The 27726-nt window shown below is 37.2% G+C and overlaps 1 protein-coding gene across 1 annotated transcript; it reads left to right on the forward strand.

Moving 5' to 3' along the window:
* The first annotated feature begins 51 nt into the window (after positions 1-51).
* On the forward strand, positions 52-27533 carry wnt9a (wingless-type MMTV integration site family, member 9A). Its single transcript, XM_008434299.3, has 4 exons — positions 52-268; positions 18384-18643; positions 20352-20614; positions 23381-27533. The coding sequence occupies exons 1-4, from the start codon at positions 177-179 to the stop codon at positions 23873-23875; spliced, it is 1110 nt and encodes a 369-aa protein (XP_008432521.1). The 5' UTR covers positions 52-176; the 3' UTR covers positions 23876-27533.
* The last annotated feature ends 193 nt before the right edge of the window (positions 27534-27726 follow it).

Below are 27726 nucleotides of genomic sequence, written 5' to 3' on the forward strand. Positions count from 1 at the left end.
GTGAATCAGTGCAGTATTGCCATGCCTCTCTCTCCTCTCTCCCCCCTCTTTCTCTCTCTCTATGTTCATGGGAGGAGCGCAGCGCCTCTCTGTATAAGAAGTGTTGAGCTTACAACAAGGGATTTTACACAGCTACTCAGGAGAAACGAAATGATCTGCCCTGGAGCCGCAGCAAAATGCTGGATGGACACCTACTCCTGGGATGGTTATCGTTCACAGTTATAGTGCATCTTCTCAGCTTGCCTGGACCAACCACAGCTTACTTCGGGTAAGAACTGATGCACACACACACACACAAACAGTGTAGGGCTGTGATGCTGCTTTCATTGATTTCTTTGCTTCCTGAATAACAAAGCAGGTAATTTTTTATTTTATTTTATTTTTTTACCTTTTGTTAACAACGGTTTGCGCAGTTTAGAAATTGCACTGTATACATGACAGTGATTTGTTGCGATTCTAAGAGCATGAAGGGCCAGAGAAGTGTCACTTTGAGGCCTCGCAGCTGGTGTCTGCAGCAGGTTGTCTGCTGTTTCAGGGAGCAGGGGGCAACTATCAGCACCGCAGCGTCTATTAAAGGTCGACACGCAACCTCGGAGTAATGTTGGCTGAGGATATAGTTCACCCCCATTCTTCCCCCCCTCCTCGCTCCCCGACAATTGAGCCAGCACCCACTGTAAAGTTACTCTTTGAGCGTCAGCAGGTAGCGGTCAGCTGATTGTTTTGCTGAAGCGTTTGTAAAATCACATCCTGAGTCGACTCCGAAACGCAGCCGCGCGGAGCGAAAGGTGAGTTGTGTGCGCCTCGGACCCAACAGCTGGTAACAATAAAGCAATCTGACTGAACTGAACCGGTGGCCGAATCGTCTGCTCAGCTTGCACAGAAATTTCCCCCCAGTCCAGCATAAACATCGCAGAGCTATGGCGAGATCTCCCCCCCTTCGTCTCCCCCCACCTACCTCCCGCACCACCACAACCCCCTGCTTTTTCCTCTACTGCCCCGGTCAAATTTAAACAACATTTGGAACACGTGTTGGGGTATTAATGTGCAATTCTGGACATTTCATGACTCATGTGATGCCTACAATAATGTTTAATTTAGAAGGGGGTTGAGGGGTAAAGGATGAATATTCTCATGGGAATGCCTTGGGTTTTAGGTGTAACTCACAACTTTTACTTCAATGTAATTAAAGCTCATTTTTTACAATTTCAGTATCTTAATGTTTACTTTCGGACAGGGCTGAATCAATATTTTATAGAGCCCTGGGCAGAAAAAGACTTGCGGGTGGGGGGGTCACATTGAGATATGCCCATCAGCCACCATCCCTATCTATATAGTGGCCTTTCTATATTTTCATGATGCATGTCAGAACATGCAATCATTTCATTACAATTGGTAATTTTTTATTGTAAATTAAGTACTTTTTATAAATCATGAAAAATTCTAAGGTCTTAAGGACCCCTGAACCAACCAAAAACAGTCAAAGTGTCCTTAAGTTGGTGAACACTATTACACCATTACACTATTACATTTTCATACAGTAGACTATGAGAAATTAAATTTGTTGATTGTTTGCAGGTACATAATGTCCCCTTGGTGGGTACATCTTCATTCATGGCTGGTATGAAATATCCCACAGCAGACGGCTCCCTTTGTACCTGAAAACAGTGGTATAAAATAACCAAAAATGACAACGGTACAAAATAATGAGAGCACACCCACACACCACTTCAGCACCTCTAACATCCCTTTTATACTGTTCATCCCTAATTGCTTAGAGCAGTGAATATTTAACACAAGTTGATGAGTTGTTACTTAACCAACATCAGATTTCTAGATAAATGTGTCCTGCATTTGAACTTGAGTAGTGTCTTTCTTTTTTTTTTTTTGTTATTATTATTACTATTTTCTTAGAAACATTGATCCCAGGTGGCTTAGAAATGCAATCTCAATAGCGCTAATGATCCAAAACAGCTTGGTGACTTACAGCATTATCCTATTGGAGAGCCAGGAACATAGCTCCATCTAATGTTTTTCTAAACTAAAACCTGACCAGACACTCTTCCACTTGTCATTTGTTTTCAGTCATATGTCAGGTGGGGTCAATACAGCATTCAATAGGGAGAAGATTTTTTTTCTCCTTTTGGTTTGCACTGTGTTTAACTGTATAGTCAGAAGTCCTTATTTCAGTGTATAGTTAAATTAAGACATTTTGTCATAATTTAGAATGAACTCTCTGAATCTCATGAACTCACCGCTAAAGAAGACAATGATGTCATGGTTGCACACTGTCATACCCATCTGATTAGCACAAGCAAAAAGAAACCACTATCAGAGAGGACAAATCGGTGCAAGCAAGTTTGTCTCATGAACAAGGAAGTTTAAGTTAGAGGAGAAGAATCCAAACAGAAAAAGAGATTACTTGTGCAAGAGGTGTTCAAACTCAGTGTATAAATATAGTTTTACGTGAGGACAGAGCATATTTTCAAGGAAGCAAGACTTCTTTTTTTTTCCTTCTTCCTTTTTAGTCATGAGGAAAGCGATTTGAGAGTGAGCAGTGCAATACGTTAGACCAGGGGTCTTCAGCTCCAGTCATTGAGGGCCGCTGTCCTGCAACTTTTAGATGTGCCTCCACTTCAACACACCTCAGTGAAATAATGAGGACATTAGCAGGACTCTGGAGAACTTGTGTGTGTACTAAGCAGGTAAATCAGCCATTTGATTCAAGTGTGTTGGATCACACTTGAATCAAACAAAAAAATTGCAGGACTCCAGCCCATAAGGACTTAAGTTCACTTATTCCTCAGACTAACTGGGGTTCTGATAAGGCCATTAAAATGAGGTCCACTTGGCCAATTGTCATGTTTCACCTGTAACTAATCCGAAAAGATTTTGGACTGTAACGAAGCAAGAGCTACCTGCCTGTTTTGTTTTGTTTCTCTTGGCAAAAATTCCTCCAGGGTGTCGTTAGTGCTCTCCAGATACGGAGACAAATGGTTACAGACAGCAGAGTGATGACACCTGAGGCATTTCCAGCATAGTCAAATTTATGGTAGGTATGGATGTGCAGGATCCAGAGGTATTAGGTGGTCTGTGAACTGTGGTGAATCTGCAAGAGACCACAAAAAATTACCCCCTAAGGGACTGTAAGCCTCAAATGTGAGACATTTTCGCCAGCTGAAGTGGGGTTTTGTCTTTCCATAAAATAATTTTGCAGAGGGGAAAATCTACCTTTTAAATGTTTGATTTTCTTTTTTGCATGATTCCTTTAAATCCAAATTTAAACATAAAAATTAAATTGAAATATTGCCACTCGTAGTGTTTATAACAACTTCCAAGTTATTGTAAACTACAATAAAGTCTCTATGATGGGAGGAACCCCTAAGGAAAAGCATGTCTGTATTGTACATCGATTGCTTTTCCTGTCTCTGATTTGGTGTTTAGGTTCAGTTTGCATCTGTATCACATTAGAAGAAACAAATGCAACTCTGCTTTCTGTTCCTGACTTCCTTACTGTTGCCACTGTTGACGTTGGCAGGTGATGTGTTTTAAAACTGATGTGCCAAAGTGGCATCTGCATCAGCCCTGATGATCATAATGACAATGAATGTTGACTCATTCAATTAGCACTTGCTTCTAGCTCTGTTCTCTGTGATGTGGGGGGGAGGGGATGTGGTGTTATCATATTTCAGATTTATTATTACGCAGCCCCATCAGAGGAGAATACGATCGAGTACTGCCAAACATACCGAAACTGCCTGAACAGGTGACTCAGATTCAAAGTGTGACTGCCTCGTGGCAAGGTTCTCAGAAACCTGACACCGGCGATGTTACGGGCCTTAACTTGGGAGGACGCACGCAAACACAAACCTGTTCAAATAAATATTCCATGAGTGTGAGTCTTCCTAGGGCCTCCTGGGTACTGATTTACTGAAAATAGTCAATGTTGCATACCCAATTTCCAGAGTGCGGTGGAGCATAAGTGTAACATAAACACAATCTCTCCTGCCCATAGTGCACTCACCCGAGGGCGGGGTGGGATTCCTGGCGTAGTCGAGCACCCACATAAATTGTCATTCTTTGCCACAAGAATGCAAACCCTTTTTTCTGTGTGTTTCCTCAGCCTGTAGTGGCAGGTGACCATCTACTGCTCAGTTATCGTCACAGATTGAATGGGAAAAGTTAAAGAAACTCATTCAGCTGAAAATTACATGACATTGATGAGTTATTTTCTTAAATTTTAGACTCATGTCTGCTCCCTGAGGTACCTCTGTTGGCTTAAATCTGAGTGTTTGTATAAGGCATGTAATTCTGTGGTCTTGTTAACTCTGCTGAATGTGGGTCCTCAAACTGAGTCAAGAATTTTTTTCCCTTTTTTTCTGTTTAATTTAGTTTGTCATGTGCGACATATACAGGAAGCCTGCCCACAGTCATGCAACTGGAATCCACCAATTAGACACCCCGCCATCCGGAAAGATGCAAGCGTAGTAGTTGATGTTAAATTGCTACCATATCTGTTATCAGTTTGCTACTCAAGCTTCATTGTTGTGCTTTAGGACAAACCGTTTTATTTTTGCAGTAGGCCAATAAAAGTGAGAAGCAAGAAGCACAAAAATAACAGAACAAATGAGTTGAGTACCAATTTATTGAGCTTTTTTTTCTACATTGGTTTTCAAAATTACTGATATCTGTTGAACTTTTCCACATTTTACTTGAATCTTGAATTAATTGAGATTTTGGTGACTGCATAATTGTGAAATGGAAAGAATGTTTTCAAATAAAAATCTCAAAACTTTCTCCATTTGTATGGAGAAAGTGTATTCATTCCTTTGTAGTTCCACCTTTTGATTCAGTTAGTGTTTCAAGATTTTTAGGGTATGTCTCCTCCATATTTGTACTTTTAAGACCAACATATTTGATCATTCTTTACAAAACAGCTCAAGCTCTGTCAGATTGCATGGAAAGTGTCAGGGTACAGCATTTTTAAAGCCTTCCCACATATTCTCAATTAGTTCCAGTTTAGTACTGTAGCTTGCAAATTGTAAAACATTGCTACTTCATCTAACTGTCTAGAGCCTTTGTTCTGGTGGAACCTGAACCTATGGTTTATAGAATCAAGTTTTTTTTTTTTTTTGCAACCTCCAACAAAAGCTAAATCAATATTTCTGTCAATAAATCTACCCATCAATACTGATCAACTTCCCAGTCTCTGGTTAATAAGATATCACCATGGCATGATGCTGCCACCACTATGGGTGAAAGTGAGATTGATGCGTTCAGGGTGATGTGCAATGTTAGTTTTTCACTGCGCATAGTGATTTGCCTCAAGATCCAAAAGTGTAATTTTTTTTTTCCCTGTCCATAGCTCGTTTGACAATAACTTACTTCCTGGAACACTTCCATAAAGATTAGATTTCTACAGTGCAAGATAGGTAGTAGTTGTATTGGCAGATTGTTTCACTAGAGCTGTAGGTGTCTGCAGCTCCTCCAGAGTGACAATGGAAATCTTGCTTGATTTTTCTTGTTGATCTTATATCCCATCCTGTCACTTTAGTTGGACCGCAATCTCTTGGTAGGTTTGTATTTGTGCCTTGTTATTTCTATTTTGAATGACTTAAGTAAGGCCCACAGCTTAGGATTTTATTGTGTAACTTTTTTTAAAGCTATCCTCTAGCCTACATTTGAAGCCTTCACAGAACAGTTGGATTTATTCTGAAATTAAATCACACACAAGTTAGCCCACCCATTTCTCTGGTAGAATTTCAACCTGGGAAATTGGTGAAGAGACAGATGTTGTAATCAATGACGTTGATTTTCATGAGTTGAATTTGAATTGTAGTCTGCCTATAGTCTTAGTAACGGCAGTGGGTGAAGTGATCGAAGCCATTCAGTCCATTTTGGCCAGGCTAGCAAATATTGAATTAACAGTAACAGTCATCTCGTTCAGCTCGGCACTTCCGTCTTCACTGTGGTTGATGGTTGTTTTCAATGCAGGCAATTTCTGGTAAGCTTCATAGTGTTGAACTGGTGCATTACATAAGTCATGGACAAATATTAGAGATTGGGTTAAATTGACATTTTAACAGAATCCATACACACACCAAGCAATCATTTCTTAAGAGAATATGAAGCAAAGTGCAGAAAAAAATGGGCTGGTTTTTACCAGGCTGCACACAAGAGAATGCAATTTACTGATTCTGTGTTTTCAGAAGGTCATTGCACTTTTTAGAATTTATTATTTTTTGTATTATTTTGAAACCATCGTTTTTCAACCACTTCACAGTTCTTCACTACTTTTAGTTAGTCTGACACTTACAATTTAAATAAAATTCACGTACAATTTTGGTTATAATGTGTCAAAAATGTAAAACCTTTTCACGGACATGCTTTGAAAAGCACTATGCATACTTCAGTCAGTACTGTTTCTCATCTCTGGATCTTCTACTGGATCCTGCTGTGGATCAAGTGGTGCATATTTTTAAAGAAACCTCTTTGGCATGGCTCAGAAATCTTAGAATTCATTTTAAAGTGTCTTGCTGTAACCACCATCCCTGCAGTATTTTTATGGAGCGCTCCTGTGTGATTACCTCTTATTAGAAGCAGCAGAACTGGTGTGGGTCCAGGCTGCCATTGCCTGGCCGAGAGCGGTGGCAGGCGTCTCATAGCCAAGCCCTAAAAACTGATTAGCCCTGCTGTGCAGCAAGAGCATGGATAGAGGGATTTCCCAACTTCATAGGATATCCTGTGGCCACAGCCACACCTCTAACGGTATCACTTTAGAGAGAGCCAAGTCAATAGGATTCTCTTTACACCCATGCTTTGGCAGTGGAAGTGAGGTTATGCAAACCTCCAAGCTTGGATAAATGATCATATGCTTTCTTGCAAAGAAAGCAAAGCTCCCTGTTTTACTTCTGTTTTAAAACATTCAGATTTGAGCCAAGCCATAATTTCTTTTGAATCCCGTTGTTCATCCACATGGAAAATTCTGCTACACCCATGATAAGTCTTAGTATACAGGAGGATCCCCAGTCAGGAGCATTTTCCTAGATGGATTTGAGAAGAAATATGGCCATAGATGACAGCAAGCTGGCTCGTTACATCTAATAAAACAAAGTAAATGACAACAAGTTGCTACACCTTTTATTATAAAGGCTTCAGTGTTCTTTATAGTGATTTGCTAAGGGACTTTCAGTGTAAAATAACATGGATGCATAGGGTATTTTTGAAGATTACATGGTTTGACCAGGGTTTTAAATTGTGTTTGGCATGCTCACATCCTACAGCTCCAGTCCCATCGGAATGCAGAAGAGACCGCAGCTATAATGTATATCTGATTATAAAAAGATGGCTGTTCTAGCCTGGCGACAAAAGCCTGCTGTATTAGTTGATAGTTCAAAAGAGAAGTGAAGGAAACTTACTGGTCGTAAAACAAAAATCAAATCACCTTTGCAGCTGGAATACTAATAGATTCAAGACACACTTAGTGGTAAGACATTGATTAAATGATGCTTGTTAGAGTGGCCACTATGTCCGGTGTTTTCCATCACCTAACCACAGGTGAGGTTTTTCTCAGTCTTTTCATTTGTAGTCTGTGGTAATTGAATACACATGTAACATGCATTGAGGTTTATTGATTGACCAAAAAAGAGAAGTTAAGTATGCTCTCTCCCAGTTTATTTATGTAAACAGAAAAACTGGACCAAGAACTGGGCCCAGTGGAACTATTTTACAAACTTGCTAAATGACTGTAGAAAATTCATGAGTATGGGAAGCTTTGCCGTTGATATTTATTTATTTATTTATTTAAGAATGTATCTATAAAACGGTATTGGACCAAGAACTAAATCTTACAGAAACCCTTATTGACTTGCTGGATCAAGGTTAATTTATTAACAAAACTGAAATGGTATTAGGGGTTTTTGATTATTTACATATTTTCTTATCAGGGTTATTTCTTTAACAAGTTATATATTATGGTACAATAAGCACAAAAGTGATATTTTGAGTATGAACTGCTCTTTCAGTTTGCATGTAAATTAATACCAGTACTTTATCAGTCTATATAATGTTAATATAATGTTCAGTCACGAGAATACCAAGCTCATTGACCTGTAATATATGCTTTCTAATATGCAAACAAGATGCATTTACTTGCAGTACTTCCATAGTTGGTGATGGGCAGAAGGATTGACTCAGCTAGTTTTTATTTTACTTTAAATGGAAATCAGGACTTGGTTCTTTTCATACATTCCTAATAAATACTTGAGTTGATGAATAGAAGGTCTTTAAAGACAAGTTTTTATTAATTAAAAATAAAAAAATAATTAGAAGTAGACACTGACTGTTGACCATATCTTATAAGAATATATATATATATATATATATATATATATATATATATATATATATATATATATATATATATATATATATTCTCAGACGGTGCCAACCTTGCTCTTTGAATTTGTAAAATAAATAAAAAAAGAAAAAAAAGTTTTTTCTGCATTTAAAACAAGTTGTAGGAGACAGAGCTGTTCTTGTACAGTATTGGAGAGCCCCCAAAGCCTTTGAATCAGTAGGCACTAAGTATTAAACCATTAAAATAAAAAAAGTGTGCTTGATCTGTATTTAAGAAGCAACTATGGGCTGAGAGTTAAACTTTGTAGAACGTCCTTATCAACTAGTAATATGTCCCCAACTCTAACTATACTACCTAGGAGGTAATTTTCAAACCATCCAACTGCTTGTTTGGAAATAACAAAATTATATGTTAGCTGTTCAGTTAAAATTCAGTAATCAAAACTACAAACTACAATAGAAAGACTGCACTACAAGGACATTATAGTGAAATCAAAAAGTTGGGATCTTAATTTATTCCAATAATTGTAATATTTTGTTCAGTTTTGAAAATAATGGAGCAAGTATGCTATTTCTAGTCTTAGTATTGTTCTTACCAAACACCTGCAATCTGTGCTCATGCCGGAGCCAAGTTTGTGTGCCTGAAGGTGTTTGGGGTGTTGGTGCGCTGGTACAGGGCTGCTCTGTGCCATGCCGTGGGCTAGATCAGGGGAGTCATGCGGACACTGCCGCACACCCAATCTGTGCCAGTCACACAGTGACTGCAACTGAGCTGCTGACCTTAGCCGCATTGAGTTCTCACATAGCAGTTAAACCTCTTATCATGCTCCATAGTCCCACTCCCATTCCCAAACCCAACCTCTGTTGTCCAACTGTTGGGCCACCACAAGGCATTTTATGAATATTAGGCATCTCATTTTCAAATTAAAAATCGTTTTAGAAGACACGTTCATGAACCAAAGGCCTGTCAGTCAGTGTGTGGGCGTTTTCCAACACACTTTATTTGTCTCTGTGTAAATGACCTGACAGGACGAAATGACACCACTTTAGGTCATATCTTGTTAAGTCATAGAAGATAATCAACTTCCCCTTCAAACACTGGAAAATCAGGGCTCCCTAAGTATTTCATGACATTTGCACAGAAGGAGTCATTACTCAACCAATTACAAATTCATAATTCCAATACCAGCATTACTAAATTTTGAAAGTCTTTTTCATTATGTCACAGCAGTGTGCGACCCCCTGCTTCTTGGGTCTCATCACAATATCTAGTAATGTCAGCCAGGGACTAATCTAATTCTAGCCTTATGTATATTTTTCCTATTTTTTTAACAATTAGAAAAATGATCAATATCACCATGGAGAGAAGTGGCTAGGGTAGGATTTATTCTTACATAAACTTCATGGAGGTGGACAATAGTCTTGAGACTGCTTGACCCAGAGAGTCATTCGACACTGATTCATGGTTTCTCCAATTATTTAGGTCTAAGCTATGGAGCACTTTGTCAGCCAGAGAATAGAGTGGGCCAGTGGGAAAACGCCACACACGCTCACACTGCTCCTACCTTTGGCATGGCCTGGGCTGTGATATACCAGATGGGAGTTGGACCGGGTGGTCTGAAGTTCATCCAAGAGTTCTGAGGAAAAGTATGTAACCTTGCCACAAAAAAAAAAAAAAAAAAATGGGGCACTTTAACGGCTGAGACGGCAGGAAGAAAAAGTTAAAGCAAGGAAAAAATATATCTGTCCTAACAAGATAAACTTTCTACAGACCTCAGTATATAATTTAATGATTGATGTCTCTTGTATTTATTGCGCACAGATTAGCCTCAAGTGAGCAGGGTAGTTTGTCTTCATGACAGTTAGACTATTCCAGTACACATGCCCGTGTCTGTCACTGTCTTCTGTGGGTTATGTTCTCGTACAGCAGTGGTTTTGTCCAGAGGACGCTTCGTTTTAAGCAAACAGCTGGGCCGAGTGATTGACATCCGTTTAGAGATATTGACCAGTGGGAATAGAGGAAGTTTGGAAAGTAGGGGGGGAAGCTTAAGGAGCGGGAGGGGGTTGGTTATGATGTTGGAGACATAAGACCACACAACCTGCAAGTTCAGACTGATGGAGAAATTGTGGCTTTTGTGCTTTTTCTGTCTGGGCGCGTTCAGACACTACAGACTCGTATATGTGTTGACTTAAGGTCATTGGAGCCCTAATGCATGTGCACAAAAAGTGAAGGCAGCATTACTGCTGCATAAATAGACACTGGATGCGAGCTGCAAAAAACAAAAAACAAAAAACAAAACAAAAAAAGACAAATCCCTGAAATATCCTAAGAAAGATCTTGTTTTACAAATAATCTGATTTGAATTTCTCAGTGGTACTCTGTATAAATGACAAAATCTCTGTTTTAAGACCTGAAGATTCAACTTGCATTGCTCCAAACCTTTGAATTTAATGCGCACACAGAAAACTGCACTATATTAGTGATCTGCAATGTTTAGTATACTTTCTGTTCTATTTACATGACTAATGAAGAATATGCAGCAGGACCAGCTGAGGGTCACTTGTAGGACTGTAGTGTGAAGCCATAAGAGGGAGCGATGATGGTGAAATTCAGAGAGCTGGTCAATAATTTCCTCGAGGGACTGACTTTGAGGCTCCGCTATGTGAAATGAGCTGTTTTTCGAACTGGCTGCAATGGAAAACGTATATAAAGTAAATATGTCACGGGCAATGGGAGGTGCTGACAGGTAGAGAGAAGGGACTAAACAAACTCCTGTGTTACTAAGTGAAAAGACAGTGGAGGAGGTGCACCGTGAGAGTATGTCAGCAATGTCTGTGAGAAGTGTATAGAGAAGCATGTGTGTGAGTGGAAAAAGCAAAGCTGAGCAAACATCAGTGAGAACTTCACATAGGATTATAATGAGTTTTATATGTTGGTGTTATGTTCCATGGGTAGCCACTGTTGCTGTGCCAACACCTCAAACAAAAACACCTTCAGAAAACGGTGCATGAGATGAAAACACATTCTTTAATTCAACATGTTCATCCTGGAAAAAAAGTAGTTTTTGTTGTTTGTTGAACTTCTAATGCAACCAACTTTGTTCTATAATTAGTTATGTTTCCTAATGTGCATACATGTCATATATTATCCATCCACCCATCCATTTTCTTGACACTCTTGTCCCTCAGTGGGGTCGGGAGAGTTGCTGGTGCCCGTCATATATTATGACATTTATATTTATTGGTTTCTCTAAAGTTGATACGTGTCTTGATATATTTCGCTTGTTGTGTTCTAACCATCAGAAATCAGTGTGTCAGGTCAAGTTTGTTTTGCCTCGATCTAATATTTGATGTATCATACAGTGAAGTGCCTTTCATAGGCAGAACCCCTCTTTTTGCCTAGAAGTTGTGTGCTGTTACAGCTTGGCTACTGAAAGTGAGGAGGATGTGAAAAGGGTCTGTCTAATTTATTTGATAGTAGTATCAAATTCAATTCATATCAATTGTCTTCCTGTGCTGGGTGACATATTCGGTTCTGTACGGTCCAGATCAATTGTAATTTTAATACAGCACAAATTCAGTTGATTATGTAATATTATTTGAAAAAAAGATAGTCTCTTCCTTAACAGGCATGTGATGACAGTTGAAGGATTTTTTAAAAGGAACAAAAGTCCATCTGAACCAGGCTTCGCATATCTGACCATCAGACATGAAGAGCTGGGGGTTGAGAGGACAAGAAGTATTTTCTAATAAAGAACAAAACAAGTACATGTGGTCAATGGCAGATATGGCTTCGCCAAAGGAGACACAGCTAAACACTGAAGCACTGAATCAGTCGTGTTCCATGCGAAATAAAATCAAAGATTAATGTGCTTCATTACAGAAATGACCCAATAACTTATCATTGGAAGAAAAAAGGGGGACTGCAAGGGGAAAGAAGCATTGAGTCGGGGGTACTTTCTATTGGGAAGAGAGGCAAAATGAATACAGGAATGGCTTTGTCATGGACTTCATGATGCCAAAGTTAAATTGAAATCTCTGAACCTGATGTATTCTTTGCCAAAAGAAAAGACAAGAACACAAAGCCAGAGGCTGCTATGGCTCAGTGTATGGTATTTTCCAGGGAAAAAAATAGATTAACCAAGACACAGATATACTGGGTCATGTGAACTTTCTAAAGAATCAAAAGAAAACATTTAGTTAATACAACAAGCAAATTTACCATTCTAGCTCATCCCACTTAAACATGATGGTATATCACAGCTGAAAGCTAAATTGAAAGTCAAATATTTTATTTGATGTCTCGATGGGTATTAGCTCAGCTTCTCTTTGTCATTTTGAGCATTTTTATTTTTTTTTTCCAATACAAAGAACACTTGCACTTAAGTCTTTATGGTAGTGTGCCAAAATAACAGCCATTTAGAGCAACACATATTGGATAAATCTATTTTGACTAGCATCTTTATGATTTGGCTCTTTATAATATTGTGTTCAAGGCAAAAAAAAACATAAAGGTCTTACTTTTTTTTAAGTATGTAGAGGGGAACAAGCTACACTATACACCAAATGGAATATTTTAAGGTAAACAACTCTTTGTTCATCAAAAGGTCTAGTCAAATATATGTATTTCATTTAGTATAAGTGGCAAACCTGTGGCTGTTAAGATGCCAATTTGATGGGCTTTCAGCTTCCTAAAGAGGGAATTAATTTTCATGGTACCCATCTCTAGTGATCAATGGAACAAAGTTGAGGTATAACCTGGACAGTTCACCAGTCTTTTACAATGAAATGAACTATGCACACACAGGCAGATCCAATGGAAACTAGTGACCAGTTGCACGCTACTTTTTGGATGTGGAGGTAAGCAGGAGGACCCAGAAAGAGCCCTTACATGCAGAGAGATGGCATGCAAATTCCATGCAGAACATGGTATATGTTGACCATTTCCCTGGATTGAGAAATGGGCGATGACTATCCTACTTTTTTCATTTTGTTTGTGCAATTGGTTTAAGCAATGATCTATTGAATCTTGGATCTGGGTTAACTGTCATACAGGCAGCAGCTGAACTTTAGGAAATACTCACGTTAGGGCTCAGTGGATAAAAACCGACAGGCTCTCGGGAGGAAGAACCATGTTGTTTCAAGTTCTAGTTTTGAAAGTAATTTCTACCCCTCTCACATGATTAATGTTTTGAACCGTATTATCTGAGTGACTGATTAGTTTTCAAGCAGGCATTGATTGTTTTTTCCTTTTTTTTCATCCCATCATATATGAGACTTTATGACTTAATCTCCAGTTAATTAAAAGGATCTAAAGTCACCAAGGATTCCCTTTTCTCTGAAATCTGATTAGATATTGGTGAATCAGCTACTAAATATTTTTGCAATTCTGTTGTCCCCAAAGTGAGTTGAGTGAGTTCCTTCCTCATTGAAAACAACAGATTGATACTCTTTCGGTACATCATCTTGTTGGAATGTCTGACCTTTTTGTGTGACAGCAGGAGTTGCGGTCCTACTCCTAGAGAAAATATTATCTTTAATTTTCAGCAGTTTTCCATTTTCACTCAAGATGCAAGCTTTACTTTTAGTAATGCTTTGTGTCAGTATAGTAAAGCTGTGTTTTAGCTTGGTTTGTGTCCGAACATTTGAGGGAACTGCACCAGTGTGTCTGTGATATTATTCGACTACAATCACAGAGCGGAAACCTTGCAAAAGTGAGGAAGCTGGCCAGTACTTTCTTCTCTAGAGATATTAACAACTGTTCCCTCTTCCAGGACCCTTTGCCCTCATGCCATTTTTGCCTAAAGTATGTTTTTTATCAAAAGAGACGGTAGACAGTAGTAAAATCATACCATTAATAAACTTTCTTGAGCTTTAAGTCCATCTTTTTGCTTCAAACAAGAATCAATACGACAGTTGAATCCACTCAGTGTCAGTTTTTTTATTTGTTTTTGTAACAATGCATGTTACAAAAACAAAACATATTACAATAGATGCTATTTTTGAGAAAAATTTGCTTTGGTTAGGTAATAATATTGTAGTTCATAAAGACTACTGCCTGTTACTAGAATTTTCTTTTTCACCTGTATATAGTACAAATTTATAATCATTTCATATGTATTTAATTGCTATTGTTGTATTTTTTAAAAATATTTTGTTATGTGTTTGTTTCATCTGTGATGTCTTACTACTATTTGTGTACTTGGACGTTCTTTTGTGTTCTTCTGTATCTTTTCATGTTAATTTGTCCTTTTAACAAATCACAAGTTACTGTTTAGAGAGAGAGAGATGTTCTTATCTTTTGACATGACATTTTTCTGTTTTTATGTGATTTTGATTTTTGTTTACAATTTTGGGGCAATATTATAGCATTTTCAGTTTTATTTTCTACAAAATGATAATCTTTTGAAAAGGTTAAATTAATTGTGGTTAGAGGAGATGTAAAAGAAGGCAAATGCACTTAAAAAAAAAGAATCATTTCATGTCATGTTTTAGCAAGACTTTTTGACTCATCTCAAAGTTGACTGCTCTAACTGATGAACATGCTGAGCACCGTTCAAACAAATCCCAAACTGAAGCATCTGTGATCCATTAAAGTCCAACGATGTGGCACTGAGGACTAAAGGGGAAACATTTCAGCCTGTTCAGTCAGTTATTGGACTTAATAAAACAAATCTCTTGCTGAGGAACTCCTGTGGCCTTATGTTACAGGCTGCACTGAAAGTGAGCAGTGACAGATTTCTCTCTGACAAGCAATACAATGCTTAGAGGGGAAGCAATACAGATTTCCATTTACCAGTCCTGGGTCTGGATTGCTACCTGGCCTGGCGTGAATACTTGGCAAGTGCTTGACACCTTAGAAATAATAGTTTTATTTTAATACAGTTTGTGGCCGTATTTCCATTTGCTGTGATAACTCCTCTGTGATAATGAATGATTTTTGTGTGTAGAACTTGTAAAAGATGGGTTGGTAGAAGAAATGAAGATTATTTGTTTGCCTTAAGATGCGAAAATGAGGAAGCATTTGTTTCGCAAGAAACAAATGCTTCCTCAAGAGTGAAGAGTCTGGAAGGTTGTTTACCTAATCTCTTAACCAGTTTACCGATCATTATAAAATTCTAAAGGATAGTTAAGTTTGTTTCGAGTGAGGATCTGTTCAAACACTATTACTAATTAAAATAATTTTACCCTTAATAGCTAAGAACAAAGTGGATTTCCACTATATAAAAATAATTGTAAACCCCAAAACAGCAAAGTGTTTTTCTAAACTCTGTTTTATGACACTTCAAACAATTTTTACATTTCCATTGGGAAATTATTTACACAGAACTGACTAATGCTTTCACAGAAAATGGAGATAGGAAGTAATGCATAATTGATTATCTTTTTGCTTGACCCGCTTACTGCAGTGAAACATTTTAAGCATTTCCAGTCAGAGGGACTACTTAACAGAAAACAAAGTCAAAATTAAGCTCAATTAAATGGCATTATTCACTTTAAATGCCATAAAAGTTTACTTCAGTCTGCAGGGATCATTGATGGTACAACATTCTCTACCTGCATTTCCATTGTAAATACCAATCTGCTTCTGTGTAAATAACCGACAATTGCAGACAAAGAGTTAAAGGTTCAAAATGTAGCATTCACGTAAACCTCTAAACCTTTTGTAGATTTCCAACGGGAATTTTTTTTTACAAAGAAGCCAGTGATTATTACAATGGAAAGGTAGATAGGAACATGCTGAGAATGGAATATGTAAAATGTTTCCAGTCAGTTTAATTGCACGATGTAATAGTGAAATGATTTCACATTAATAGTTATGACATCTCTGAAGTTGGAGTTGTTTCAAGAAAATAAATCATGATAAAAATAACATCGTGATATTTCATATGTGTATCTATAATCAACTGAATGTGGTGCCGCTACGCAAATACATGTACCATAGTTTTAAAAAGTAAAAATAAGGCTGCAGAAAGACACACCTCCACTGCTTTTAAATCTGTGTATTCTTCAGTTTCAGCTTTGACTATGAAGGAGGCCAGAAAAGACACATAATGAGCAACTACTGTGCCAGATTTGAAAGGCGATGTGACCAAACTGGTCACAGGCTGACGGTCATGTACCCCATGTGTGTTTACAAAAGTAACACTCTGCTTTTCCTATCACAATCTCAGATGACTGGTCATAGGTTTGGCCAGCTGTGCGGCAGTGGATTAAAATGTGCTGATGGCTCCCTTTATATAAACTGACAAAAGACATACAAGTTTACCACATGTTCTCATTCCATACTTTGAATTTTTAAACATTTGCCTGTTAGACAGTGCTTTGCAAAAGGACTCATTCACCTTAAATGTTTTTGTCAGTTTGTCATTTCAGAGTCACAAATGTTAGTGGATTTTATTCGGATTGTATGTAATACACCAACAAAAATTTCTGAATTTTCAGTTAGTGGAACAAAATTCTTACAAGATTTTATAAACATGTTTGCTTATACAAATCCTAAAAGTGTAGCATATTTTTTTGCATTGTATTTTTGTATTTTGTATTGCCATTTTGGGGTGTGTCTTTACCAACTTTGCAGACTGAATTTAATAGCTATTCTTCTTTTTTAGCATTTGTCAAAATCAGTGAGTAGTTACATCAGTGTAGCTGTTGGTGACATCAGTGTAGCTGCTTCCAATCAAAAGGTTGTTGGTTCATTTCTATCTTCCTCCTCTAATCTTCAGCACGGCATTAGCCCCAAGTTACCTATGATTTGTGAGTGTGAATGGGTGAATGTGGCTCTTGTACAAAGTGCTTTGACCTGTCAGTATAACTGGAAAAATGCTATGTAAGTTCAGTCTAATTACCATTTAGGTCAGGAATTTGAGTGGGCCATTCAAAAAACACAATTAATATACTGTGATCTAAATCATTTAATTGTTGCTCAAGTTTTATGTGTGGGTTACTACCCTGCTGAACAGTAAACTTCTGCCTGTCTCAAGTCACCAAATCCTTTAACAGTTTTTTTCCTCCAGGATTGCCCTGTATTTATCTCCATTCACTTACCCATAAACTCTGACGAGCTTTCCAGAAAAACCCAGAAGTTCAATTATGATCCTGAAACCAAACGGTTTCAAATTAAGATTAAACTTATATTAAATTAGTTCTCTTTACAGATTTCTTAAGGGAGTGGGTGGCACTGAATTTTCCTTTGGGCATCAGTTCCCACAATCTTAGTGCGACTCTTAGGAAGAGCACAGCAGATGTCACGGTCAGGAAACGGGAAGTGGGTGTCCTGTCAGCCCATCTTTTCCTGAAAACCTAATAAAAGCAGGGACCTTTAAACCTCCCACTGTCTTAGAACTGTGGGAGGTTTAAAGGAAGCTAAATAGAAATGCATACACACTCAAATGTGTATGTAGGCCACTGAAAAACCACTTAATGTCATTCCACTTGGTTGATGGTAATTTAGATTTTCAGTTAAACTCATTGATGTAAGTAAATGTAAACTTAATGAAGACATTCTGGGCTAGAGGAATGTCAATTTTAAAATGCTAAGACCTCTACAATAAATATGCAAATCCTGCCGTGTTATGTTTAATTTGCACAATACATCTGTGGATGACATGACGTATTGCACGTATATGACATGTCTGTCACATTCCGGACGTGTCACTGAATGATTAACATCAAATCTCTCAAAAATCTCTAATTTCTAAGATAATTACCTTAATGTATTTGTGTTTTTCAATTACTTCAAATGAGACCAATTTCTAGAACTTCATTAAAAAAACTGAACATTTCCTGCTCTGCTGTCCTACTCAGACAATCCTGTATCAGGATTTATTTAAGCCTCTAACAAATGATGAATTTCCCTGAACATTAACTTTGTTCTAGTTGACTTTACCTGAACATTAACTAAGCTTTGAGCATTACGTTTCCCAGCTATGCTTCCTGTTCTGTTTCTGCAGTATGGCTTTTCAACTTTATCTGAGGTGGCTGCTGCATTCCCTCACTTTTCCCTCTGCAATGTGTTTTTCCTACAGGTTGACCGGTAATGAACCGTTGTCTGTTCTGCCACTGAATTCTCTACCAGAAGAGAGCACGGGTAGGGCCCACTACAAGCTTTGTGACCGTCTCAAACTGGAAAAGAAGCAGCGCAGGATGTGCAGACGAGACCCGGGCGTGGCGGATACCTTGAGGGAGGCTATAATTATGAGTGCCTTAGAATGCCAGCATCAGTTTCGCTTTGAGAGGTGGAATTGCACATTAGAGGGGCGGCATCGCGCCAACATATTAAAAAGAGGTAAGAGCAAATTATAACATACTATTTTCTTATTATCTATACATACAAATTCCTACTTGCAGTCAAGGGGAGTCAAAATTAAACCCCATTGCAACATAGGAGATATTTAAAGTTAAAGATGTAATGACATGGACAGGCTTGTCCATGTATCAATTTAAGTGACTGAAAACTGGTCAATGTCCTGATTCTGCAATTTGGTTTCACTGAATACTCTTTGTCAGAACCAGAAACTATTATTAGTGTGGGTCTTCATTATTGTGCAAATCGGCATAATGTGCAATGGCACTTGAACAAATTTTCACACCATATCTGACTGATACTCCAGTTATGGTCAGTTCCCATTGAAATAGGACACTGAAATTTTGCAGTTCCAATTGCCAAAGAAGTAAAGAAAAAGAAAATGCATTCGACATCTACAAATGAAATCCTCTGAGGTTTCTTGAATGGTCCTTGTATCAAAATGAGAGCATGTCGTGATCAAATACTCTTGTGTGTTAGGTGTGTAAAGAGATCTGCAGCCATGAGGTCTTTTTTTAAATGTAATTTAGTTGCTGTCAGCATGTGGCTTCGTCTGATGAAATAAATATGAGTTATTACTACAGGCCCTGATTCTGAAGGTACATTATTTAAAATGACACCTTGTAGTGTCAATGTTTGAGACTCTCACTTTGAAGTAAAAAAGTAACTAACTCCTTAGTTGCTCTGTTGACAGAGTTGGCTTAAATTGATTTCTCGGCTGGCTGACAACCGTTGGTTACCATAAGTGGCTAACCAATAGCTGCCAATCTAAATCTGTTACACTGATTAAACTTGAACTGGGTAACTCTACACCGAATAGAGATTCTTTGAGACAGTTTAACAGTTTTGTTTGTGAAAACTTCAATTGATGAGTCAAGTCAGGGCTGATTAAACAAGTTTTGATTTGTGAAAACGATCTGAGATTAACTTATAAAAGCAAACTTTTCTCAAAAAAGCGTATTTTATTTCATTATTGTTAACCCAGCAACTCAAATCTAAACCGGGTTTTATCCACTTCTAGTTTGTTTGTTAGAATAACAATTTTATTGCTCATTTTTAGTACTTCACAATTTTTATTGTGCAAATATTACCACTTTGGTCGCATAAAATACTAAGAGGGATTGCTGATGGCTTGTATTGCTGAGTAGAATGCTTCATCAGATGTAGGAGTTTAAGCAGCACTTAAGACCCTGACGTCGCAAATTATTGAAGAAAAAGGTTTGACAGCCAATCTGGACATTATCTACAGTACATTGTACCAACTGTGATCTGGATTACATTATTGCTTTTACCAGAATTCTGCATTGCATCAACCACATTGGGATGACAGATGTTAAGATCCAGACATTTCATGGCTATTCCTTTAATACTAATGTGCCACTGCAAAAAAAAAAAAAAAAAGAAAAAGAAAAAGGAAAAAAAGAAACTGATTGCAAAATGGTTTAAAATGAAGTAGAGATTAAATTACTTCATACTCCTTACTTAGCGTTTGAGAAGTCTGTAGACTTTTAATAAATCTGAAAGTTACTAGATCATGATTACACCAACCCAAAGATTGCACCCTTCTTGAATTCTAAACACATACATGGAGAAATTAACAAACTTTCTAAAAATTAATACTGTCTTTATTTCTGACTATTAATAAATGAATCTACATTCTATAATTTCTATTTTAAAAATACTTCCCCAGGATTCAAAGAGACAGCCTTCTTGTATGCCATCTCCTCAGCGGGCCTAACACACGCCCTAGCCAAAGCGTGCAGCGCAGGACGTATGGAGCGCTGCACGTGTGACGAAGCCCCAGACCTGGAGAACCGCAAGGCCTGGCAGTGGGGAGGCTGTGGAGACAACCTGAAATATGCCAATAAATTTGTCAAGGAATTTCTGGGCAAACGCTCCAACAAGGACCTGCGTGCACGAGTGGACACGCACAACACAAATGTGGGGATGAAGGTAAAGTAGTTTCTCTTTTTTTTTTTTCTTCAAGGTAAAAAGATTAGGGTATCTTTCCACTCACATCGTCAATTTTTGAAAGTTCCTCTAATCTTGTGCAAACTTTTATTTATGAACATCTGAGACCCATTAAAATCCATTTTAGGGAGTAGCTTTATAAGAAAGCAAATTTATTACTCAGGAATTTTATAGCATTATATTTGCCACAAATGTCAATTTAAATTTTCTTTTTCATTAAAGTAATAATTTTCACTGGTAATATTAACACAGTTAGTAACTACAGCACACATGAATCTAACCAGAATACACTGATAAAGACTCAAGAATGGACAAGAGCAGAGATTATTTGGAGATATAAATAATATTGAATAGATATGTTAGCTATGTAAGCCCCAAGTGCAATAAAACATTTTGCTTTTCTATTTAGGAATTCAAATTTATCTGAGAGCCTAAATTATTAAGGGCTATCAAAAAAAAAAAACTGCATAGAGAAAGAAACTTTTGGAGGGTAAACTCACAGAAAAGTTTAGCTTAAAACATGGCTAATAAAATAATTTGAATGATTAAAGTAACTGCTATTGTAAATATGGTAAATTCTGAAACTGCTTGTTAGTTCAGATTTGTTTTCTTCCTTCAGATTAGATGGGGAGCAACCCTCATTTGTGCTCTAGCACTGCCAACCAATTGTTTGTGGAGAGCAAATACAGGGCTTTTATCTTGGAAGCCTATATTTAAAAGCAGTATAAAAAGTAAAGAATGACTGTAATTTGTCAAAGCAAAGTTGGAGTCTGGGACATGCTGTTTTCACTCATTTTCAAAATCACTTATTGTAGAAGTGTGGTTCGGAAATGTTAGCAAACACAATTCTTTGATAGGATCTCACTTTTGCACAGTTTTTGTGATTATTTTTTGCTATTTTTTTGAGTGAGTGGAACTGTAATGTGTACATTAGGAGGTATAAGGCCTACCACATTTGTTCCAAATAAATTCCCACACTGAGGAGAAAACTGGAATGTGCTAACCTCTGCACCAAACATTTTAAAAGCTGACCAGTCAAATTTTCTTGACCTGCTGGTGTGATGAATATGCACTTCCTGTTCCCTGATCTCTTTCACAGCCGGAGAAAAGAAGAAAAAAAATGATTCTCTCTAAACCACACTTAAGACGCAGAGTTTTGATCTTATTTTCCTCTGCCTTTTAAAATTGTAATGAACTTTGGATGACTGCTAAGTTAAGAGAAGATAAAATCATTTGTGGTAAAAGCGTTAAGTTGCCAAAGTACTCAAACCCCTCAAATTTTTCCACATGTTGTCATATTATAAAGATCTGCAGCTCAGGTGGGAGAATCAGTTCACAAGACAACCATTGGTTCTTCACTTGACATATTTGGCAACAGGAATTTGAGGACACAGACAACTTCTGACAGAAAATTATGAAATTTTATTTTTTTTCTATTCATGAAAAAATGAAAATAGCCCTTTATCGCACTGGTGAATTGAAAGGTATTTCAGCAATTTAATGTAACTATTTTATAAAGTTATATTTTGGTACTTTAAGAAGCAATGGGGAAAATAAATTGGTGAAATACTGGGACTTTCATGAAAAAAGTTGAGGTTGCAAAATACTGGAGTGGACGTTGACCTTTCAGTGGGGCAATTACTCTAAACGTGGACTCAGAACTATTTCAGTGCAATGATTTTGATAAAATAATTTTCATGTCTTAGAACGTGCCAAAGTTCAGACCTAAATCCAATATAAAATTTAGTAGATGATTTCCATCCAATGTGACTGAGGCTGATCGGTTTTGCAAAAATAAATAAAATAAAATCTTGACTTTAAATATTAATGCAAGGGGACCAAATAGATATGAAAGTCATACGTTTTAAGATTTAATATGAAAAAATGAAAAAAAAAAGAAATTATTGTGTCATTTTAACCATGCAGTGGTTGTTAGTCTGCCATGTAAAACACCAATAACATGTATAGAAATGTGTGGTTGTAACATGACAGGACTGAAAAAGTTCAAACTGCATGGAAACTTTTAAATGAGACTGTCTAGAAGCATTCAATTCCACTTAAGGCAATCCAACTTTTTTGACAGAAGTGTAATATTTGCCACAAATATCAATTTAAATGTTCTCTTTTTAATTAAGGTAATCATTTCCATTGGTACTATTAACACAGTAACGGCAGCACACGCGAATCTAACCAGAATGCACTGATAAAGATTCAAGAATGGACAAGAGCAGAGATTTTTTGGAGATGATTTTCTCCAAATATACGTGGTACATGGTTTAAACCACGATTTATAAAACACATCAAACGGCAAGTGTGTTGTTCACATGTTCAAATATGTAAAACTTTATCAATGAATTCTGTTTGTGGGATTTTGCTTGCAATAATTTACCCTGAACTATGACAATACCTGTAAAATTGTTAAATTAAAACTCGTGTCCAAGATTTTCACCATTATCAGGTTTCCCACACACTAATTATCATTATTAAAGTCTTGATGCAGTATTATAATGCTCTCCTTTGTGTTACAAGCTGTAAGCAAACCCTCTAATTGGCCATTTTATGAAAACAAGCAATGAATATAATAGTTATCCAATCTGAAGCAACTCTGCTTCACCTTTTTGAAATAATTGAGGGAATAATTCAACTCCTCCAAGTTTCGCTTATTAAACAAAGGGTTGTTAAATTACATAGCTTTTATGCCTGTAATGCTTTATAGTCGTTAACAAGGATCTTTTGTTTCTGCTTCAGGTAATCAAGGCTGGAGTAGAGACTACTTGTAAATGCCACGGTGTCTCTGGCTCCTGCACTGTCCAGACCTGCTGGAGGCAGCTCCTGCCCTTTCATGAGATTGGCAACCGACTGAAGCTGCGCTACGAGACTTCTGTCAAGGTCGGCAGCTCTACCAATGAGGCCACTGGAGAGGGAGACATCTCGACGGGCCGCAACCAACAGCAGCAGCAGCATCACTCCCTGCCTGGTCTGAGCGATCAAATCCCTCGCACTATGGATCTCCTACACATCGAGGACTCGCCCAGCTTCTGTAAACCCAGCAAATACTCAGCAGGCACCGCAGCACGCAAGTGCTACAAAGACCAGAACTGTGATGCTATCTGTTGTGGGCGAGGCCACAATACACAAAGTAGGGAGGTGACCGGGCCCTGCCAGTGTCAGGTGCGATGGTGCTGCTACGTCGAATGCAAGCAGTGCACGCAAAGAGAAGAAGTCTACACCTGCAAGGGGTAAAGCGTCAGCTGCCGGGTGCCTCAGAATCAGTGGAGCAAGTCAAAGATGGTTGGTCTTTGTGATTCAGGTCTTTGTGATGAAGAAGACTGGTTGGTTTGTTCTCATCTGAGGTTGTGCTGCTATTGTCTGCAGAAAGTTGAGAAGCAAACCAAAAAAAAAGCAAAAAAGCACTTTGATGGATTAATGTGGGCTTCAGAGGTCCTGCAGAATATTCAGACAACTGGGTTACCATCTCAAGCTTTTTAATCACAGCATTGCCTTGAGGAAAAAAGCTTTTTTTTTTTTTTACCTGTTTCATAAATCCAATGACAACATTTTCCAAGAAAATTAATAATCCAGTTGTAGAATACATACACTGATGGCTCCACAAACCAATTTCTTATGGGCTTTGCCCAAAGAACAACAGAGTGTGTGAGTGTGCTAAATATGTGTGTGTGTGTGTGTGTATGCATCTTGTGTGTCTTTGCACTCTGGCAAAAGTTTGAGTGACAATATTTTTTATTCCAGTTAAAATCATATTCTGAGACTCTTCAAAAAAAAGAAAAAAAAAAGACTGGGTGTAAGATTAACTTTACACGCACATATTTACACTCACACACATTGTGTGTTTGCATATGTATGTAAATAAAACCAGTTATGATTTTGTGATATTATACAAGCCACTTATGTAACTATGTAAAATCAAACCACTAAATACACAAACATTTTGTTGTTTGTGTTGTTTTTCTCTCTTTGTTTTAATCCATTTTGGCAAGTGCCTTTGGAAAGCAACACTCTTGTATTTGATGTCTTGTGGATAATTTATAGATCCTTTGGGACTACTCCTTTACCAGGAGGATTTTCTTTTCTTTATTTTCAGTAATGTAAAATGAAACTGTTTGTAAATGAATTAACAGAAAACAACTAAACCAATCAGTTTAGGCTATTCCTAGCCTTGAGCGAACCAGTGTTCAGGGAATAACTTAAACCACTATATCTATGAGGATAAAGTAATATGAAAAACATGCAGACAATTTCAAATTAGAGATACCAGTGGTTCAAGCCTGCGTTGTTGCAGCAGCTTATCATTTAAACAGCAGACACGTGGCATGCGACTCTGATCAGACTTTATGGAGCTCTGTGGAGCTTCATATTTTTTTTTTATTGGTTTTTCTTTTTATACTTTGTTGTAAAGAAAACTGTGGAGAACTGTAGGAATGTAACTCCCTACCATTTCCATATTTGCCTCTTCTCTTCAGCTGCCACAATTTGATTGAGCCATATTGCAGTGTGTGCAGTAGAAGTTTAAACAGCGTGGGGCAATTGAAACTGAAATCTAACCTGACAGTGTGCAGATTTGCTCTAGTGAATATGTATGTTTATGCCTTGTAGCTGGCATAAATATATTTTTGATAAGGCCGATGTTTATGTGATGTTCCACAAACTGATGCCTACACGTAAAGCTAGACTTTCACCACTGAAGTCTGCGGGAAGCCAGTGAAGATTTATTTATACACAAGTTAGACCACCTTTCTTCCTTTCTACATGTGACTCAGTCAACACATTGGGTCTTAATAGGACTCTACAATACAAATTGCAGCGACAGTGACATGTCATAGCAAAAGTTCGGCATTTTATGAATTCCGCTTTCTTGCTTTCTTAAGCCTGATTTAGGAGAATAACCTCTGTGATGTCTGTGTGAAAGATTTACACCTGGTTTTTATAGGCTGACAGAGTGCTGGGATAAGCTATGCTAACCAGCTGCTTAATGCTAGAGAGACAAGGGTGAAACTCGACAAAAAGTGTATAAGTACAATCCCTCAAAACTATCAATGTGCAACTCCCTTGAATATTACCAGCACACCTAGAAAAGTTTCAAATAAAATATATTAAATGCATTCCTCTTGTTTTGCAGTAGCATAATCTTGTACTAAAACAAACAAAACGAAAGAGCTGCAGTCACTGTCAGAATCTTAGACTTATTTATTAGCATTTTTAGTCAAATTATGCTACTTCAACAAAAGAATGCTCCTTTGCTAGAACAGAAAATATTTTTTGGTGTCTTACATATTTAGGAATACAGTGCAAACAACACTTCACATTATTCTGGTGAGAATTAACTACTGAGTGAGGGACCCCTTTCTGTATTATAGCAACATTCGCGCACTGAAGCCCAATTCCCTTTAAAGTATTTTACATCTGTATTTATAGACACAATAAAGTGCAGATCGTTTCTATTTAATTTTTTTTTCTGTTAATGTAAATAGCAATGGTTTCTTCTCCTGTGGTATAGAGACAAAACTGAGGCACATGTTTAGCTCTCACAACAATTTGAATCAAACCTTTTGGGGACCTCCCACAAAACAAATGATTTAGTTCAGCATTATCACTGTTTCAAACCTGCAAAATTGAGAATTATTTTAGTGTGATAATTAGCCAATCAGTACATTTAATTCATTCGCCTCACTTTGGCATTAAATTCATGCTTTAGGATGCAAACATCACTTGGCTTATTTGTTCAGAGGTGCTAAATTCCAAACATTTTGATAGGAGATGGCACTCCAAATAAAGACTGGTCAAAACACATACACAGAACTTTGCACGCTACATGGTGACCATAATAGCTATGCTGAGACTCGTAGGATAAATGCCTGCTCCCCACAGCTTCCGGTGGTGTTATATGTTTTTTTTCTTCCACATTATTTTGGTCCAAGCGCTGTGTGGCTCTCTGCTATTAAATTAAATGGATTTGCAACGGATATGACAGATATACTAAATTCACACAGAACGCATTCTTTGGTGTGTTCTTGGTTTGTACATAGGCCTACAAGCTGTCAAGGAAAAAGAGGAGCATGATGCATATTTCGATTTCACTGTCATCTCTGTTCTCAAAAACAAAGCTCTGCACTGTTTAGTATTCAGTGGATCATGTATAAAATTTTATTTTGTAGAAAAGATTAAGAGATAAATTATTTTTGAAAATATTATGAGCATGTGTTTAGTGTAAATATATAAATATATAAAAAGTTTAAATTGATTTTATATCCTGGATTTTATAATGCTTTTTTCCCCTCTTATGGGTGTCTGTGCCTTTTTGGGGTTGAGGTTTCACAAAGCAATATATTTTTCAATCTTGTATCATGTAAAGTCAAAATTAATATCCAAGCACTAATAAATCCTAAAAAAATAAATTAATTAATTAATGCACCTATAGTTATTGAAGATGATTTCGGTCATCCAGATTTTTTTTTTATTGATTTAGATCTGATCACATAATTGCCTTTTTTGTTAAGCATCTTTTTAATTTTTATTGTAGCTGACCAACCATATATATTCTCCTACAGTGTAAAAAAAAAAGCCCCCGTCTGTATGAATTGATTTATATCCTACTCTGTTTGCATTTTGATAGGATTTATGCTGTGCTTTCCAGAAACATAACACCCATCAACTGTGTATTTTATTTTTGTGAAACTATTACACCAACTGAGTTTTGTCCATGTCCACCTATTCTTGTCTTATGGGAACTCTAAGTTATTTTCCCTCTACCTCATGTGTATAGCTTGTAGGCATAAACAGATCGCAAATGACTGGTAAGAATGTATTTAAGTTATTTAACATCTTTGTATAACAAAGGCGAAAAAAAAAATCTGAAATAATAAATGAATTTTTAAAATTTTAACTTTTGTACTTTCATCATTTGATGTCTTTGGTAACATATGAAGTAGTTCAGTAGTTCATACAAAACATGTACTACCTTCTCAGCTAGTGTCCTATTGCTTAAATACATTGACTTATAAAAGTTTTGATATTCCTTAAGATTTTCCACATTTTGTCAAAATCTCATTTTTCTTGAGATGCAGGTAAACTACTTA

Source organism: Poecilia reticulata, chromosome 17, assembly GCF_904066995.2.
Source record: "Poecilia reticulata chromosome 17, P_reticulata-male-v2, whole genome shotgun sequence".
NCBI classification, from domain to species: Eukaryota; Metazoa; Chordata; class Actinopteri; order Cyprinodontiformes; family Poeciliidae; genus Poecilia; species Poecilia reticulata.